Source organism: Hemicordylus capensis, chromosome 3, assembly GCF_027244095.1.
Source record: "Hemicordylus capensis ecotype Gifberg chromosome 3, rHemCap1.1.pri, whole genome shotgun sequence".
In the NCBI taxonomy this organism is placed as follows: Eukaryota; Metazoa; Chordata; class Lepidosauria; order Squamata; family Cordylidae; genus Hemicordylus; species Hemicordylus capensis.
Window position 1 is genome coordinate 58,651,333 of NC_069659.1, and position 19,468 is coordinate 58,670,800.

At 46.5% G+C, this 19,468-nt stretch overlaps 1 protein-coding gene across 2 annotated transcripts in view; it reads right to left on the reverse strand.

Moving 5' to 3' along the window:
• The window catches only part of MYH15 (myosin heavy chain 15), a 142,002-nt gene that overhangs the window by 85,882 nt on the left and 36,652 nt on the right, over positions 1-19,468 (reverse strand). For both annotated transcript variants that reach the window (XM_053304969.1, XM_053304970.1), the window contains 5 exons: positions 15,286-15,349; positions 15,071-15,169; positions 9,919-10,022; positions 4,306-4,444; positions 127-245 (listed from right to left, as the gene is read on the reverse strand). In XM_053304969.1, coding sequence (XP_053160944.1) covers positions 127-245; positions 4,306-4,444; positions 9,919-10,022; positions 15,071-15,169; positions 15,286-15,349 — 525 coding nt within the window. The remainder of the gene's footprint in view (positions 1-126; positions 246-4,305; positions 4,445-9,918; positions 10,023-15,070; positions 15,170-15,285; positions 15,350-19,468) is intronic.

The following is a 19,468-nucleotide window of genomic DNA, read 5'->3' on the forward strand; positions in this document are numbered from 1 at the left end:
GGATCATGTAGTCTAAACATTTTTTTCACTTGTTCTACAATTTGGCCTTTGGTGACATGCCTACAAAGTAGAGAAATCAATGATATTGGTATCCTGCTGGAGCTTGCAGTCTAAACACTTTCTCACCTGTTCCACACTTTGGCCTTTGGTGACATACTCGTTTCCAACTTTCACTCTGGGATGCATCAAACCCTTAAGCATATCAGAGGAGTTAACTCCCATCAGGTACGCAGCTTTGTCAGCACCTGGTAGAAAGAGATAGCATTTCAAATGATTGATGCATCTGCGTTGGACTCATTTCAATTTATAGCTTGACTCTTTTCCTAGACTTAAGACAGATTCTGGCATTTTTGAAAACACCAAAGAATGAAACTCCTAAGCATACAACACAGCACAATATTAGTTAAGTTGCAATCCTAGCTTATTCCTCACTAAAACAAAATTTTTATCTAAACATGTGCATGCATTAAAAATTGGACCTGGATCCTTAATTTACTTTTAAGTTTTTTTCATTTTTAGTATAATCCATATTTAAAAGTCTATCTGCTGCTACTGCTGTTTTGACCTTTATTTAGCCCCGAGAGCAATCGCAACATTGTGCAGAACACAGAAGTGTCAGAATAGCTGTGCAGAGGGTGTATGATCTCAGTTACATGATAAAGATGAGAGGTTGGAATCTGATAAGGATGAGTGAGGGAAATGGTTAGAATTAACTGGTAGCCAACATTACATAAAATGTGAACCCATGGTAGTCCAGCAAAATTTTGTAGAAGAAGCTGATAAGAATAAAATCTAGCATTTATATAGCACATTTTAATATAATTCAGATGTAATAGTCTGCAAACTAAACCATGGTTTGTTGTGGTGTCTGAACCAGCAGCATTCGACAAACCATGCTTAGTGAGTGGCTACCAAACTAGGATCTGAAACTGTGGTTTGAAGCTAGTTTGCAAATCCATTTAGCAAACTGTGGTTTGACGTAACACCAACTCCTGAAAAAACCTTTGCGTGTAAAAAGAACTTGATATAAATTATCTCAGTAATCTTTGCAACAATCCTGTATAGTCCTCTATAATAAAGAGCCTGTGTGCGCACCCATGTTTCTGCGCCCGTGTCTTCCTCGGCCGTTCTGGGCATGCGCGGAGCAAGGAAGATACGGCCGCAGGCACCAGGCGGCCATGTTGATCGGCCCGGCCGAGGGGAGGCCAGAGGCAGCCACAGGGAGGCCAGAGGTGGCGGCGGGTCCGGCCCGGACCCAAGGAGAGCAGAGGACAGAGGCGGCGGTGGGTCCAGACTGGAAGCCGGGAGAGGCGGCGGTGGAGCTGCCGCCTCGGCCAAAGGAGGGCGGAGGGCCCAGAAGAGGCACTGGCAGATTCGGCGAAGGCTTCGGTGGCTGGCTTCTTAGGGTCCCGGCCGCGGAGCAGGCGGCGGCCTTGGCAAGGGTGTTGGTGGCAGCCTCGGCAGCTTCTCGGCCGCAGAATAGGGCCTGGTGGCTTGGCCTTCCTCGCGGGCGGCGGCTTCAGGCCCAGCTTCGGCGGTTGAGGGCATTAGCCCTCCTGGTCAGTCCATTCCTCCCCCGCATCCCCCTCCGCCCCGGGTGTCCTCCGTTGGGTTTAGGGGCTGGCTCGATGTGGCTTTAGCCCTCCCTGCCTGTGGCTTCCCCTCTCCCACTCGCCTCCTCTCCCCTTCTCTGTTGGTCTCCCTAGCTTGGGTGGTTTCTGGGAGGGATCCGGGCAGCGGGACTTTCCTGCTCGCTGCACGAGAGGAGGAGCGGCGGCGGCCCGGTAAGTAGAACTTTCAAAATGGAGGGGGAGGGGAAAGGGCAGGAGTGGGGCAGGGGGGAGGGGGAAGAGCAAGAGGGAGTGGGGCAGGAGGAGGGGAAAGGGCGAGGGGGGAGGAAGAGGGGAAAGGGTGAGAGGGGAGGGGCAAGAGGGAGTGGGGCAGGGGGAGGGGGAAGGGAAGGGCAAGAGGGAGTGGGGATGGCAGGAGGGGCTGGGGCAGGAGGCTGACAGGAAGGGGAGGGTGAGAAAGAGGGGTGGGAGGGGGAGGGAGGGCAAGAGATTGGGGTGGGAGGGAGAGGAAGAGAGGCAAGAGTGTGGGGCAGAAGGGAGGGAGGGAGAGTGGGACAGGAGAGAGAAGGGAACAGCCAGCCCCAAAGAACAAGCCCGTTAATATAACGGCCTTAAGAGGAGTGTGGCAGGGGGAGGGGGAGGGGCAAGAGAGAGTGGGACAGGGGGAGGGGCAAGAGGGAGTGGGGCAGGGGGAGGGGCAAGAGGAGGAGGGGCAAGAGAGAGTGGGGGAGGGGAGGGGCAGGAGGGAGTGGAGCAGGGGGAGGGGGAGTGGGTCAGGGGGGCAAGAGGGAGTGTGGGGGAGGACAAGAGAGAGTGGGGTGGGGAGGGGGGGCAAGAGGGAGTTGGGGAGGGGGAGGGGCAAGAGGGAGGGGGAGGGGAGGGGCAAGAGGGAGTAGGGGAAGGGGGAGGGGCAAGAGGGAGTGGGGGGAGGGGAGGTGGAAGGGCAAGAGGGAGTGGGTCAGGGGGGAGGGGGAAGGGCAAGAGGGAGTGGGGAAGGGGGAGGGGGGAGAGCAAGAGAGTGGTGTGGGAGGGAGGGGAAGACAGACAAGAGTGTGGAGCAGAAGGGAGGGAGGGAGAGTGGGGCAGTACTCTCGGAAAAGGGCCCCCACTCTCAGCCAGAGGAGGCGGTGGGCCCGGCCGGGTGGAGGCGGCAGAGGAGGTATGGAGGAGGAGGAGGAGGCTGGCCCCAAAGGTCTACTAGCGCCCGTTATTTTAACGGGCTTAAAAATACTAGTAAGTCAATAAAAGGGAAAGAGGGGATGCTTTAGATAGTCTTGAGTTTTGTTTTCAGGGAAAACCCAGAAATAAACCTAGACCCAAAGACTAACTGAACAGAAATTAGAGGCATTTTTGAATTCTCCTCTTGCCAAAATTCATGATGGAAAGCAAGGTTCCAGAGTCTTCTCACTCCTGGACCCTGACAAATCAGATTTTATGAAATACAGCGAGGTCATTCACACAACCAAAGTGAGGAGGGCTGGGGGGAAGGCAGGATCCTACCTACCCCCCCCCCCACACACACATGATCAGAACCTCTGGAGCTCTGCGCTTGTGTGCCCACATGACCAGTGTGGCAGCAGACTCCTGAAGTAGGATCGGGAGGAGGAAGTCTTCTTGCATCACACAATGCACCACATGGGCAGCAGAGCGGCAGCCCTCACCAATGCAGCAGGGCTCCTCTCCCTGGCTACGCTTTCCATAGGATTCTATGGTCGCCAGCCCCAGGAGCACTTCCAACAGTGGTGGCACAGAGGACCAAATGGAGAAGTAGGAGAAGGGCTGTTTCTCTCCTATCTAGCTTTTGAGCTGGGTTTAAAACCTGGGCTACTCACTTTGGAAGGAGCTGGGTAGGAGAGGTTTCCGTGGCTCCAGATGAGCCTCTGTACCCAAATTAACCCCCTCCTAGCCAAAATGGCTGGTTGTGAGAATGATGTCAGTGACTGACATCCTGACCAACCAAGCACCAGTGCAACAGAAGAAGCACCAAATAACTTTATTTGCTGATTTGGGGCTGGCTCACACATGACGACATTCCTGTGTGAAGGTTCCACAAATCATGGATAAGGAAGAAATTCAACACAACTTATAACTCACCAAACCAAGCACTTCTTTTTGCTGCCTATTACAAAGATGGGGGCATGGGCAGTGGCAATTTGTCAGGCATCTGCCAGGACATAACACATGGCTGGAGGTCACCATTCAATTTTTTGAGACACAAACCATGCAGGCTAGAGCCCCTTACAGATCTTCAACAGGGATAAGATGAACATCGGTGGGGGGAAGCAGCATTGTGGTGGCAGACTCTGCTCCCAAATGATGCTAGTTAGTTAGAATATGTGTAGAGAACCCCTGCAAGTAAACTTGTCTGTGCATAGGGACCTCCGCACAGAATGGCTCTCTCTGTGTACAACTGTACACACAGGGGCTCTCTACAGACATGCTAAAGAACATGCATTGTTAGAGGCAGAGCCTGCTGCCTCTCTCCCAACTCATGTTCATGGGTTGGAATGTCTGTCAGGGGTTTTGGTGTAAAATTTGTGCAAATGGTTTGACTGACATGTAAGAATATTATCATGAGGGAAATGTCTGTCTGTCTACTTACTTATTTGCCTTATAAGTCCTAAAATTGCTAGGTGCAGCACAAGAATTAGAACTAAAAGAGCCCCCACCTCAGGCTTACTATATAACACAGGACACGTAACACTGCAAGAGATCAAAAGAGGGAAAAGCTTACTTTCAGTGCCGTCGGGTTCTGCCTGCTCCTCCCTGGGTCTCTGTTTAAATTTCATGTTTCCAAAGTGCATAATGGCACCAGTGAGCTTGTAAGCACCATATTTTTCATCTGCAACAAAGCCCAGAATATCCATGGCTTGCTGTGGAAAGCAAAAAAGAACAAGACAATTTGACACTCTCTTCTGAAACAACAGGCAGCTTTATTTCTAGAGCTCTCTCACCTGGCATTCGTGCCTATTCTGGTTTTGATTTTTCAAAATAGAAACTATTGGAACAAGAGACCTTTATTATATATTTTCAACCTGCCCTATACCCAAAGGTACAGAGCAGAAAATGGTATCAAGAGCCCCTTATCAAATAATGTAAAAATCTAAACTATATTTAAAGTGCACATATCACTATGCTTCCAGAAGAAAATTGGGCTAATCTCTGATGAATCTCTGAAGGAATGAAGCTCCAAAGCCAGTGAACGGGCTAAAGGAGGAATTTTAAAAATGTATTTAAGGGGCTGCTTGGAGGCAGAGAGAGCCATTGCTTTTTGTGCCTCAGAAGCGGATCATCAGAGAGAGACTGCAGCAGCACAGAGAGCAGAGTGGTGGTGGTCTGGGCCTGGCTGACTGCCTGGCCCCTACACTGTGAGTGGAGAGAGAGAGAGACAGAGGCTTATCTATTTTTTAAACATCCTTTTAATTTGCAGTGCCAACGGTTGGTTTAATTAATTAATTAATTATGCTATTTACACACAGTCTACCAGATGCTATTGACTGGATTATTGGGCGCTTTCCAAGGATCTGGGATAATTAAAGAAAATTTAAAGATATTTAAATAATATCTTTGTATTTAAATAAATAACGATCTGTAAGAAGAGATTCTGTCGGGTCTTGGGGGAGAGCGGGCTTAGCCCGCTCTCCCCGCAGACGAGCAGCCACTCGTAGCTGGGCAGCCATATCGGCCATCTACACAGGTGCCGACTCTGTTACAGAGCCAGCAGGGGCTGCGGGGATCAGGAGCTGTGGGGATCGGGGGCCGCGTTCCCCCGGAAGGTCCAGGATGCCCCGTGTGAGCATGCTGGGCATCCTGGAGAGACCTCCAAGCCCGGGAGCCTGGTTGCAGCCTCCCAGTCAGGTGTCTTCTCGTGTGTCACCACATGCCGCGGCCACACATGATCAACGAAATGAGGTTAACGGTGCGCTCGCTCCATTAACCCCATTTAAGGGGAGGGTGTTCTAGGTGGGCTAGCCGCTTTGGGAGCACTGGGCTTGCCCGCGAGCCCGGTGGTTCCCACAATCCACAGAAAGCGGGCTAAACTCCCTTAGCCCGCTTTCCATGGATTGTGGGAATAGCCTCATTGTCGTCGTATTTGTGCTGTCCCAAGTTGATATGTTGTAATTTTATTGATGCCCAAGGTGTCGAGATGGTGTTCAAGTTCTTTTAGTACTGCACCAATGGCACCAACAACTATTGGCACCACTATTGTTTTGTTTTTCCAGAGCCACTCAATTTCAATCTGAAGGTCCTTGTATTTAGTGATTTTCTCCATTTGTTTCTCATTGACTTGTCTATCCCCTGGGATTGCAATATCAATTATCAGAACCCAATTCTTCTCAATGACTGTCATATCAGGGTATTGTGTGCTAAATGCCTATCAGTTTGTATTCGAAAATCCCAAAGGATTTTTGCCTCTTCATTTTCTGTGCCCTTCTCAATTGGATGATTCTACCAGTTCTTGCTTGCTGGTAATTTGTAATTCTTGCAAAAGTTCCAGCGGATCATTGCAGAAACTTTGTGGTGTCTTTCCTTATAATCACTCTGCATGATTTTCTTACAACAACATACAAGTTGCTCAACCGTCTCATCCACTTCCTTGCATAACTGACACTTACTGTCTTTCTGGGTCTTATCAATTTTTGCTTTTATAACATTAGTTCATAGTGGTTGTTCCTGGGCTGCAAAAATGAGACCTTCTGTTTCTTTCTTCAATGTCCCCTTCTTTAACCACTGCCATGTTGTGCTATTGTTGACTTTCAACTGTATGTCATTAAAAAACTGACAGTGCAATGGTTTATTGAGCCATTTTTCTTGTCGATTCCTCATCTGCTGTTTTTTGTATTCATCCTTTGATTCCTTTATTTTCAACAGTCCTGTCTTACTCACTTCCCGTAGCATTTCTTAAAGGCTTTCATTGATGTATTGATGATGATGATGATGATGATGATGATTACCAGCAGCACCAGTGACTTTAACTGGGTGCTGCTTGGAACTTTATTTTATTCTTCTTGCTTTTAGCCAGCCACACCCCCAGTGGCTTTAATAACTAGGGTGCTATGTGTGCTGTCCTCCCCCCCCCCCCAGCCAATTATTTTAAAATAGTACCAGCAGCCCAGTAGCTTAACTGGGTGCTGTTTGGGATTTATTTCCTTGTGTGGATTCCTCATCTGCTGTCTTTTTCTCCCTCATTGCTTGTAGCCAGCCCCCTTTCATAACCAGGATGCTGTGATTCCCCTTACCCCCCCCCCCCAAATTTTTTTATTTAAATTGTACCAGCAGCCCCAGGCTTTAACTGGGTGGTGCCTGGAATATTATTATTTGTTATTTGTGTTTTCTCAATAACAGGGGTGCTGTGGTTATCTATATTAATATTATTTCGCAGTACTGATGCCACCTTTGCTGCTGCTGTCTGTGTGCTGCCTGGTGGATTACTGTTTGGTTTTTGTAGTGTGTGTGGTGCCCTGCCAGGCCCCTTCTGTTTACCTTTTTGAGATGTTATTTTGTTTTGATTGTTTGGGTTGGTAGGTGCCTGACTGATGCCCACATGCCTGCTTCTTTACTTGGGGGGATTTGATTTTCCTAGCTTCTGTGTGTGCACCACAGTACTATAGATAGCACTCTGTGTGGCACACAGTTCATAAATAGGCCACCCCAACCGCACACACAAAACAAGATGTCCAGTAGTGTGTACAGCAGAGCCAGGAACAGAGTGGTAAGCAGAGGGATGGTGGTGGTGGTGCTGCTGATCGTGGTGGGCAACAGTAAGAGGGTCCTACTCCCTGAGTCATCCCAACTCTTCAAAGCCAGGCATTGTACAATGTTTTAGCACATCATGTGACTGAAGCATCTCATTGATCATGTGCAAAAGCTCCACACAATAAGTTTCCTCATCATCTCCTTTGAAACTGAGTTTTGACTGCTCCATTTGAAATACCGAATTCCTCCACACAAGCCTAAAACATAGCTTGGGGTCCCACCAAGTCCCCGGGAGCAGTTCCATTAATACTAGCACTGATGTGGTACACAGAAGGACCCTGGCCCCACAACACAGCTGCCTGTAGTGACTGAGGTATAAGTAGCAGGTAGACCATCCCCTGTCAGGGAAGAATCTCTTCCTGTGGCAGTGGAGGAGGAGGTGTCATTGTCTGCTAACCCAGCCAGATCGCTCCCTCCATCCTCCCCAGTCCCTGTTGGTAATGTGAACCTGCCTCCAGGACTGCAGAGAAGCAGGAAGTACCTCCTGCTAATTCCAGTTGTTCCTGGACCTTCTCTTCCCCAGATGGAGAGTGGTGGTGGCGACGGCTCCCAGAATGAACATGTAGCCCCAGTACCACCACCACCAAAATGGTCCCGGACTGAGAGCAGCAGGGTGTGGGACCACTTTGAGCTCTTCCATGGTGACCCATGCCATGCTCTCTACATCCACTGCAGGACACAGGTCAGCATGGGTTAGGACCCCAAGCATCCTGGGATGACATGAGTGCTGTAGCACCTGTGACAACATTACCTGGGGGTTCCTGCTCAGCAATAGGTCTGGTGTGTCTTCAGAAAGCAATGCACCTGCTCCTTCTACCAAACAAGGGAAGTTGCCTGCTCAAAGGTGCAGTCAGTGGGCAAGTGGTCTGATCTCCCAGAGCCTCATCTCATCACCTGGGCCATTGGGGAGATGATTGCTTTGGATGACCAGCCATTCCAACTGGTGGAGAATACAGGCTTCTTTGGGCTGCTCTGACTGCTTATCCCTGTCCACAACATCCCCTCATGTACCAACTTCAGCAGGCAGGGAGGCCGTGTTGGGGATGCTGCACATAGCAGTGCCTGACACCAGCCTGCACTGGCAGATCTGTGAGACAATCCCAGTGGGAAGCACAATGCTTTCCTGTCCCTCACAGTGCACTGGTGAGGGCAGGAGAGTGAGGGGACAACTGCTGATGGTGATGTGGCCAGCTCCTCCCATGCAGCGAAGCACAGCTGTGCTGCATGTGGAGGTGCTGGACACTGAGGACGTGGCTGGTGAGCTGTTGGTGGCCATGAATCGCCAGGTGGAGTAATGGCTGTCCAGGCAGCCAGATCTTTGCCAAGGCCTCATGGTCACCAACTGTGCTACCAACATCACAAAGGCAGCTGAGCAGGGTCAGTTAATGTCCATCCAGTTAGTGTCCACATGACATTGTGTGGCACACTCTATGAACCTGGTCGTGAAGGATGTGCTTGGCCCTTCTAGGGCTGCAGCCGGGTGAGACATCCCCACTTCAGGCATTAGGTGCCATCCTGCTGCTGCCACGGCTGCTCTTGCAGAGAAGTGCCATAATACAGCAGCTTACTCCCACTGGAGCAAAAAGGGTAGGCGTATGCTCAGGCAGTGGCGGCTTGAGCTAGGCCTACCTGAACACCTTATCCCTCAGGATGTTTTGAGCTGGTGGAACTCTACCTTTATCTTGCTCCGGCGCCTGCAGGAGCAAGAGATGGTCATTCATGCTCTGACAAGGAGATGTGACTTGGAAGTGTGTGACCTGTCCACCCTGGACTGGGCACTCCTTTTTGAGGTTTGTCTTGGCACTCGAGTCTTTCTTTGTTGCCACAAACAGATTTTGTGCTGAGACAGCAACGCTGAGCCAGGCTTTGCCCACCGCTCTTCTCGAGAAGATGGTGGTTGAGCTCCAGACCACATTGACTGTTGAGGAAGGAATCACCTTGGCAAGTCAGCTGAGAACTGGAGTGGTGGATCAAGGTAAAATCAAATTGCAAAAAATGATTCATGTACACCTCTAGTATTAAGAGGATGTTGTAGGTCACCTACACAGATTGCAATGCTGATGATAGGATCTCTACATGAAAGTATATTATTTATATCTGATATGTTTTTCTTAGTCCTTCTCCCATGCATTGGTTTAATGTAAATTTCTGTGACCAGAAACACTGTGCTATATTTGGAAGATAAGGATTTTGAGAATTATTTAAAAATATCTGATAACGTGGATTTGTTGCTGCCTTCTCATAATATATTTTCAAATGTACTGCATCAAGAATGATCATTCTATGCATCCAATATGAAATGAAAACAAATTAGCCATAAGACAGCATGCTGCTGCTCCTAATCTGACATTACATAGAGCAGGAATATAGCAGGAAGGCTCCATGCTGAGACCACAGCATGTCATTGTGCACATTGATGTTCCACAATCCTATACTGGAGTGCAATGTCATGGGTTGGTTGTGCATTGGCTCAAACCCATCGCCATGAGTTCCATGAGAACCAAAGTGATAATTAAGCTTGGCCATTTAATATACACCTGTGTTCTGCCCTTTAATGTACACACCTGTAATCAAAATGATTATTACTTACATCGGTTGCCATCAGTTCTTCCCCATCATCCAGATTGTCCACAGTAACTACACCCTGTGAGCAGATGTGGAAATCATAGGGATTTGTAGACACCAGTAGCATATCTGAAAATGAAGAAACATGAAAACATTTTCTTTTATTTCCAAGATCTGATCTGTTTATAACTCTAGGCCCATTCACACGTTATGTTCAATACTCTCTATACACATTATGTTCAATAAGTGTACAATGAGTGCACAGATACAGATCTGATTCAATTTGCTTAAATGTGGCTAAATTCTGTTTTGCAGCCTTTAGAATTCATAAAGAGATACTTACTTGATGTAAACCACCCCCCCCCTTCCCAGTTTGTTATGGATGATGATGATTGTATGATGATAACTATAACCATGTACACCACTCTGGGCTCCTTGGAGGAAGCGCAGGAAATAAATGTAAATAAATAATAAAATAAATATTTAGTTGGTTGATGACCATAATAAAGGAATCTTTCCGATACAGTTCTGTACACCGGTACAGTCACATGTTTCACGTGTTATACTGAATGATATGCAGGTACAGAAGTATACTTCCTATCTGTACCATAAACCTGAAGGGTTTGCATCCACGTTCTCTTTTAAAATGAACACAGGTACAGTCATTCACACAAACATGTGCTCAAGTATACAGACATCCATAGACTTGTACAGCATAATGTCTGAATCAGGCTTATATGTCATTAGACTTCGTTAAAATGCAGCGCCGATACAACATCACAAGCAGTGCTTTCCAGCTAGTGGCACAAGGAGCAGGTATACTTGAACTTTATAGCAAGTGTGCTTGCAGATTATTCTTGATGTGTGTGAAGTACTGCTGCCGCCATGGGAACCCACATGGCTTTGCTCTGCCTGGCAATATCACCAGAAGTGGAGAAGGCTAGGGGCAGCAGTGATCAGGCAGTAAGGGGCAGCTGTGTGGGAATCCAGACCGCCCCCACTTCAGAAGAGGCACAGATTGGGCAAGAAGGGCACAGAGTAGAGGAGAGACCAGAAGGTAGCAGCTACTAGAGTAGCCTCCCCCATATGGCAGAAAGAATGTGAGGCAAGCAGACTCCTCCCACACTCGGCAACCATCTCTGATGGCAGTGGTACTCACAAAAAGTGGCACTTGCCAACAATAACAACGGTGGATAACAAGGCAATGGCATTGCTGACCCACTGGGGTTGCTGCACATATGAATGCCAGCCCTGGCAGTGTGGCAAGAACACAACTGCACAATTACTTGGAACACTGTGCAGGCACTGGTGCAGCGCAACTTCCATTGTTTCCAGCCATTCTATTTTAAGTAGTTGCACAAGTGCCCTCTTGCACAAAGCTTCCAGGGCTGGCTTTCACATGTGCAGCAGATCAGAAATGCCAGCATTGTGTTGTGCAATGTGTTGGATGATAACGAATACAAATTTGACGAATATTTATATTCCGCTTTTCTATCAAAGTTTCCAAAGTGGTTTTCATAGTTATCCTTACCCATAAAAGCCTTGGGCGTGCGTCCGTGCCGCCCGTGTCTTTTTCGCCCGTTCTGGGCATGCGCGGAGATGGGCGGCCATGTTGGACCCGGCCGCCGGTGGGCGACTGGCCCCGATGGCGGCGGCCGCCGCCACGGGAGACCAGAAGGAGCAGAAGCGGCGGGCGGAGAGTGCGGCCGAGGCGGCGGCGGAGCCGCGGCCTCGGCCAAAGGAGTGCGGGCCAAGGAGGTGGTGGCCGTGGCGGGGCGACTGGCTCCGATGGCGGCGGCCGCCGCCACAAGAAACGACGGGCGGAGAGAGTGCCCGAGGCGGCGGCGGAGGTGTCGGCCCAAGGAGTGCGCCCGAGGCGGGTGAGGCGGCAGCGGGAACCCCCCCCCTCACTAGAGCCCGTTATTACAACGGGCTTACACATACTAGTAAATAAATAAAATGGCTCCCTGTCCCCAAAGGGCTCACAATCTAAAAAGAACATAAGGTAGACACCAGCAACAGCTACTGGAGGGATGCTGTGCCAGGGATGGATAGGGCCACGTGTTCTCCCCCTGCTCAATAAAGAGAATCACCACTTCTCTTTGGTGCCTCTTTGCTAAGTTAGCAGGGGTACAACCACTACCACCACCGGCTGAAAGGCTCTGTTGTAGAACAAGTCTTGTGCTGACATGCTGTGGGAAGTTATGCCAGCACAAATATGTAGAGTTGGGTTCAGGTTTTTAAACTAGATCACTTTCAGTATTAGCACCACCAAACACCAGTGGCCTCAGGGAAGACACGAAGCCCATTTGCGCCATGACCAACTCCCCAGATGGTATCCAATTCTCTATGCTAAACAGACGACAGAGAAGAACTATGAAAAATTCTTGCTCCTTTCTGTGCCTTTCTGCACCATCCCTCTTCCTCCTAGAAATAATCCAGTTAGTGTTAACTCACTTCTAGCACCATGTAGTGAAAACAGAGAGCCTTGTTCATAAGCAAAGGGGAAAGTACAAATGAACTTCATTTCCCTGCAATGAAAACAGAGGAGGTTTTCATCTGTGCTCATTTGTTTATTTTATTATTATTATTATTTTACATTTATAGCCCGCTCTTCCTCCAAGGAGCCCAGAGCGGTGTACTACATACTTGAGTTTCTCTTTCACAACAACCCTGTAAAGTAGGTTAGGTTGAGAGAGAAGTGACTGGCCCAGAGTCACCCAGCTAGTTTTATGGCTGAATGGGGATTTGAACTCAGATCTCCCCGGTCCCAGTCCAGCACTCTAACCACTACACCGTGCTGGCTCTCAATTTAATTGAGGATGGTGTGTTACACTGAAACATCTTATGTTTTTATGTCTACCAGTTTTTAGTTGTTCTTCTTTTGCGCAATAAAAGATATTTTTGTTGAGAGTTTCCCTGCTAAAACAATCAAATCTCCCTGCACAGTGCAAGCCAGAGACTCTTGGGCTTATGCAATGTGAATCTACGCAACCATCAACCCCATGTCCCTGGCCACCAGCACAGTGGTCAGCTTGTCAACACAGTGCCGTAGGCAGCCCTGTCTGGTGATCCTCATCATCTGTCAAAGCTAATACAAGTGGCCAGGCAAGGATACTTTGCACAGAGCCCTAGAGATCCTAAGGCCAGTAAAGATCTTTGGATTAATCTCAATCCTTTGCTCCTTTAGAAATTGTCAATTTAAACTGATCCTGGCAAAACCAGGACAGTTAGCCAAAATGTCAGAGAGAGTGTCAAATTTAGATTTTTTAGGGCAACAAGACATGTACCCAAAGATAGGAACTGTCCTATAAAGATTATTATTGCTATCAATCTTTTCCAAAGGATTACACTAGCAACTGACTGTGACATTTAGAGAAATGTTTGGATTGAGACATATGCATGCAAGAATCTATGCTACTGTGTGTAGTGCAGAAATACACTCACTGTGGAAGGTACATTTTCACAGTACAATATTTGCGTCCAAATCCTGTTAGCACAAAATTACTTTGAAACAGTTCCTCTAATCTTCCTTAATTAGACCACAGTAAAGGCTAACTGGGTTAAGGGTTTAGCAGATGGGCCGCTCTGCCCGGATGACAAGAACTCAAATAGGATTATTATTGCATTTGCCAGCAGCAATTTAGTACATGGATAAAGGAATGCTTCATTATATTTCAAGAGGCTCTGCCTTATGAGGAGTTCTAGAAATCTGAATTACCCCCGTGTAATGATTGTAACATTTTAAAATATATACTCACCTCTAGTTCTTCCCCCCGCCCACTGCCACTTTCTTTGCCCACCTGCTGTCACTATTTTCTTCCCCGCCCGCTGCTGCCGTTCTCTTCCCCCACCCGCCCAACCCCCACCGCTGTTTTCTTTCCCTCCTCGCTCGCAAGCCTGTCTGCCAGTGCTGCCGCTTTCCTTTCCCCCTTCCGGTAGCTCACTTGCAAACTCTTGCAAGAGCTGCCACACATGGAATTAGCGAAGGGTACACCTTGGAGAAATATAGATATATAAACAACCACCATCTATAAATCCAATGGGGCAAAAAATAAATTGATTCAGAATCTTAAGGCCCCAATCCTAGTACTACTGTGACAACGAATATTTATATACCGCTCTTCAACCAAGATTCTCAAAGCAATTTACATAGAAAAATAAATAATACATAAATAACATGGTCCCCTGTCCTCAAAGGGCTCACAATCTAAAAAGAAACATAAGGCAGACACCTGCAACAGCCACTGGAGGAATGCTGTGCTAGGGTTGGGTAGGGCCAGTTGCTCTCCCCAGCTCAATAAAATCACCACTTTTAAAAGGTGCCTCTTTGCTCAGTTAGCAGAGATAATCCAAAGATAGTTGTGCATAATAACTGGTTGCAGGTCTCTCATAACAGATGTATATCACTAAATGGACAGGAAAGCACATCCACATTGCACAATACTGATTAAATTACATGCACATCCAGATGTGCATCCACATCCCATTATTGTTGACATGTATTGACCATTTCTTGTGCCATTCTTGATCCAGCATGCATAGTCCTAAATCCTAGATGTAAACAATGCCCCACTAAGCCATGAATTTCACTAGGTGACATCAGGAACAGCCATTCTCCCTCAGTCTAACCTACTTCACAAGATTGTTATGAGGAGGAAGAACCATCTAAGCCATCTTGAGCTCCTTGGAAGAAGGGTGGGATATAAATGCCCTAACTGACTAAATTGAGGTAGAGACTTGTTTCTATTTGTGGTTCTGTCTTTCTGGATCCAGCTGGACATCTCTGTTGATTAAACACCTGAAACATTCTAGGACAAGGCAGGCCAAAAGAGTTATTAAAGATCAACGTAAACCACTTTATTAAACTCAGTGACAAATGTGTTTCTGTAGAAAGTTAATTTCAGTTTCAGTATAATGTTTATTTCAGTAAATGGTTGATTTCCTTTATTTGATTTCAGTAAAATGCTGATTTTACTTTAAAAAATGTACAAAATCTAATATTGTGCTATCTGATCTGTTTTTGCTTTGGTTCTTTATTGCAGCAGTGCCAATTGCCTTAGATAAGCCTGACTGTTCTTTTGCACAAAATCATTTCCCCTTGTTTCCTCTGCCAATTTATTCAATGAGACAACAACCAGTTCTAAGTATCTGTTCAGCAAGTTCCTAGCTCATACCTTGCAGCTCTGCTTTCTTTCCTGATAAGATTTGGTAGAAGATGTGATAGTCTCTTTCACCGGGTTGCTGGAAAATAACCCGGGATTTCTCTAGTAGATCTGATGGGATATGGAAGAGTTAGTTAGAGAAATAAGTTTAGCTCAGTCACAGCTATACATTACTGTATAGCTCAGTAATGTATAACTCAGTAATTATAAATAGGCAGGTTGCTTACAGATTTCAATATCAGCCGATGATAGCTTTCCTGTGGTTCCAAAATGGATTCTGATAAATTTACCCTAGTTAGTACAAAAGATTACATATCAATAAAAACATATACATTAGAAAATTCCATATAACTTAAAACTTTGATATCATGATATGGGGAATTTTCAAATAAGATATGTCAAAATTATTACAATAACAATCAGAGGGTCTCCGAACTTTTAGATATAATTTGTTGTTATGTAATTCTTACAAAAACATGATTCAGATAATTGTTCTCCCTATCTATTAAACATGGGACAAGAAGCAGTGGATTTAAATTTAAGATTAAATAATTTTTTGCACAAATCGAAATTGGCAAAATGTCATAATTTGAGGTTTTAAATGTTGAATGATTTCAGTTTTCACTGTTGGGGGGGGCGCTTCTAAAAATCAATCCCTAATGCATCACATTAAAAATATGAGGGCAATGATGTTAAACATCATCAGCTCAATGCATCTGACTGGGGATGGGATGGGGATTACCTTGAAAGAAGATCTGGCATTCCACAAAGAAAGCAACTTCCCAGAAGGCAGCTATGGTGGCAGCAATTCAAATTGCTATGCTCTCCACCATCTTCTCACCCTAAAATAATATTGTATCCTTTTCCTGGTGCATTACTGGGTGGGGGGTGGCGGTGGCTGTGCCCTATAATTACAGGGAAAGGCAATTATTTGAATCATTGCTGCCATGGCTGCTCTTCCTTCATGAAACACCAGATTTTTTTAAAAAAAGGTAAGCCTCTTCCAATCTTCTGAAAGGTTGAATACAATGCTGATACACTGCAGCATTGCATCATATCTATTGCCGATATCAGGGACATTTTAAAATCAGAATCCTTTCCAGTGAAAGATGCTTTGATATGGCTTTCATTGCATTTGAACTGTTTTGATTCAATTCACAGCCCTACTGATTAGGGATGTGCAAATCAATTCATGGCCATATCAATTTGACTCAAATCTGGGCAAGTGATTTAGTGATTGAGTGATTTAACCCCTAATCAAAGAACCCTTGAGTATGCTTACCAGATTTAAGGTCAAATTGAATCACCCTCAATTTGAGCTCGAATTAATTTTGAGCTCGAAGTTCAATTTTGTCTCCAGCAGACTCCATTTTGTCCTCTCTGAGCTTCTGCTATTACTGCCAGGATGAATATTTAGGAATTTTTATGTGTGGAGTCTTGGTTGTGAAATGACTTCTTCATAGGGAAGATACTCCCTATTCATAGGGAATCCCTATGAAGATGTTATTACACAACCAAGACTCCACACACAGTGGATTCACCGAGTAGTTATTTCACAACTGAGAATCCACACTGTGTTAATCCACTTTGTGTGGATTCTAGGTTGTGAAATAATTTAGGAACATAGGAAACTGCCATATATTGAGTCAGATCATAGGTTCATCTTGCTCAGTATTGTCTACACAGACTGGCCGTGGCTTCTCCAAGGTTGCAGGCAGGAATCTCTCTCAGCCCTATCTTGAAGGTGCCAGGGAGGGAACTTGGAACCTTCTGCTCTTCCCAGAGTGGCTCCATCCCCTAAGAGGAATATCTTACAGTGCTCACACATCAAGTCTCCCATTCATATGCAATCAGGGCAGACCCTGCTTAGCTAAGGGGACAAGTCATGCTTGCTACCACAAGACCAGCTTCTTCCCGATGAAGTCATTTCACAACTGAGAATCCATAACACATACAATTTCCTAAAAATTCACCCCTTTGCCTGATTCCTTTGCGGGTTGTGTGGCAGTTAGCAGCCATGGGGCCCTGCCACCCAACCTGCTTTGGTGCCCCCTAGCCCTTAAAAATTCACCTGAATTAATTTAAATTTGAATCGAATCAAATTCCAATCAAATCAACCCAGATTTGAGGGCAGCAGATTTGAGCTCGAATAGAATCAGGCTGAATCTCAAGCACAAAAATCAATTTGTGTACATCCCTAATACTGATTACTACTTTTCTGGTGAATGGTAGTGTTCTTCATGGAAAGCAAGTGTTGGCCAGCATGTGGCACTAAAAGTTGCTCTAGGACCCTGCTCTGCATCTGGAAAATGTGTGGATTCATTCTGGCTAAGACTAAGGAAGCCTGCTGGTGTGTTTGGAAGCTGAGTAAAATAGTGCTTGTAACAGGGCTGTCCAGTGCTTTTTATTGCCTTTTGGAGGAAACCTTGGAGAAACTTCCTACATATTAATGGAGAAATGGAATAAGCTGCCTATGGTGGTTGTGGAACCTAATTCTTTAGGAATTCTCAAGAAAAGAATGGACTGGCAAATGTATGGGGATGCTTAAAGATTGCTGACCCAGATAACACAGGGGATTCAGCTAAATGGTGCACTAGATACATTCTAGGATTCTAAAGCATTTCTCTTGGGAAGACAAGCTTTATCATCCCACACATACACATCAAGATCAAGCAATATAATCTGCTCACAACAGATTGTGTAGCTTCAGGTGTCTGGAGATGCTATCATCTCCTCTGTCCTTGTCACCATAGGTAAGTTAGAAAACTGTCAAGACAGTCTTGTGGTTGCTGCAGCTTTGCATCTCACATGCCATAATTCGAAGAACAGCTCCCTTCTGTTGTCGCATGACCAGCCTGTTTTTCTTGCACCCCCTAGGGATTGTTACGCATTTCTTGTGTGCTTCGCTTACATTGTGCAATGTTCTGTTTTATTAATGAGGCTGTACAACAGACCAGCTGTAGTCCTGATGCTTTGTACTTGTTATTTCCATTCTGACCCACCCAGCTAGGATATCATGCCTGCCAACATGTCCCTATTTTCCCATTCAGGTGAATGGGAAAATAGGGACACATTGGCAGGTAGGGGATATGTATCCACCCTTCATCAGCTTCTAACATTGTCTTAAGCTTTCCCCATCATTAAATTTCTTTGCTCTTCCTGATGCATCTGTATAAGTTCCCCCGTGACAATGACTTCGTACATACATATACACTTTTCTAATTTATGAGACTCTCTGTGGATTACTCGTGGTATTTCTGTCTAAAGAAGGCTTTTCTGTTTCCAGTTAGCAGCATCAGTTATCTTGCTGTGAAGTGATCCCTAAATAGCTTTGTGAGTGGTCATTTTATTACAGATGATCATGTTATTAGATTCGAACAACGGTTTGAGCACATTTTGATGGTGGGGCCCAGGAGCTGTAAGAAAGAGGAGAGCAGATCCTTACCTGCTCTCCATTGCCTCATGCAGCTTCCTGCTGGGGTGGAGTGCGTCCCTAGAAGCCCTGCGTGGCATCAGCATGCACATGGCATCCACGCATGCATGGGGATGCCATCTGCGTGGTCAGCATGGTGTTGCTGACTATATGTATATGCAAATGGTGCCTGCACATGCACAGATCCCATATACAGTATGTGCTGACACCACTTCATGGGATGCATGCTGCTCCAGCAGGAAGCTGCATGGGGTGGTAGAGAGCAAACTTGCCAACGTTACCTTCTTCTATTCCCCACCACCACCGGGATAGCTGCCCCATAATCAACAAAGGCACCCCCTGTCCCCCCATCTCCAGACGAACCCAAACACATTATAGCAACTTCAACCCAAGTCTAAAACAGCTTAAAACTAATTAAACAGAAGCCCTCTAGCCCTAGCCCTTGCTCTCCCCTGAAGTGGCTCCCTCAAAGGGGCAACCCCCTTTGGTGCCATCCCTTCGGTGGCAACCCCACCGGTGGTAGGCCCACCACCACAAGGAGCCTTCCTATAAAGCCCAAAACTGAGCAGGTGACCTGAGGAACAGCTGAGTCACCCAGGGGCTGGTCCCAATCCTGCCCACATTTCCCACAGATGTTAACCTGAGGCTGCAGCGCTGTATAAATTATGTTCAAACTATGTATAGTGAATGCGTAGAGCAAGATCACATTGGGAGGCCATGTGCACCACCACTCTCATCTATCTGCACTGTTCCTACTTAATAAACAAACTTACATGCAGGAATTCTGCAAAAAGCAAGGCCCTGAATCACAAGTAGCTATAGGGATTGTGCAGATGTTCATTCACTAGGCTTAATGAAGGCACATAGGTCAGGGGCAGGACCTTGCTGCAGTCTGACTTGCCTCCTGCCCTCCAACATTTTCACTGTACACTGAACGACCATTTGCACAGGGCGGTTGGGACACATAATAATCAGAA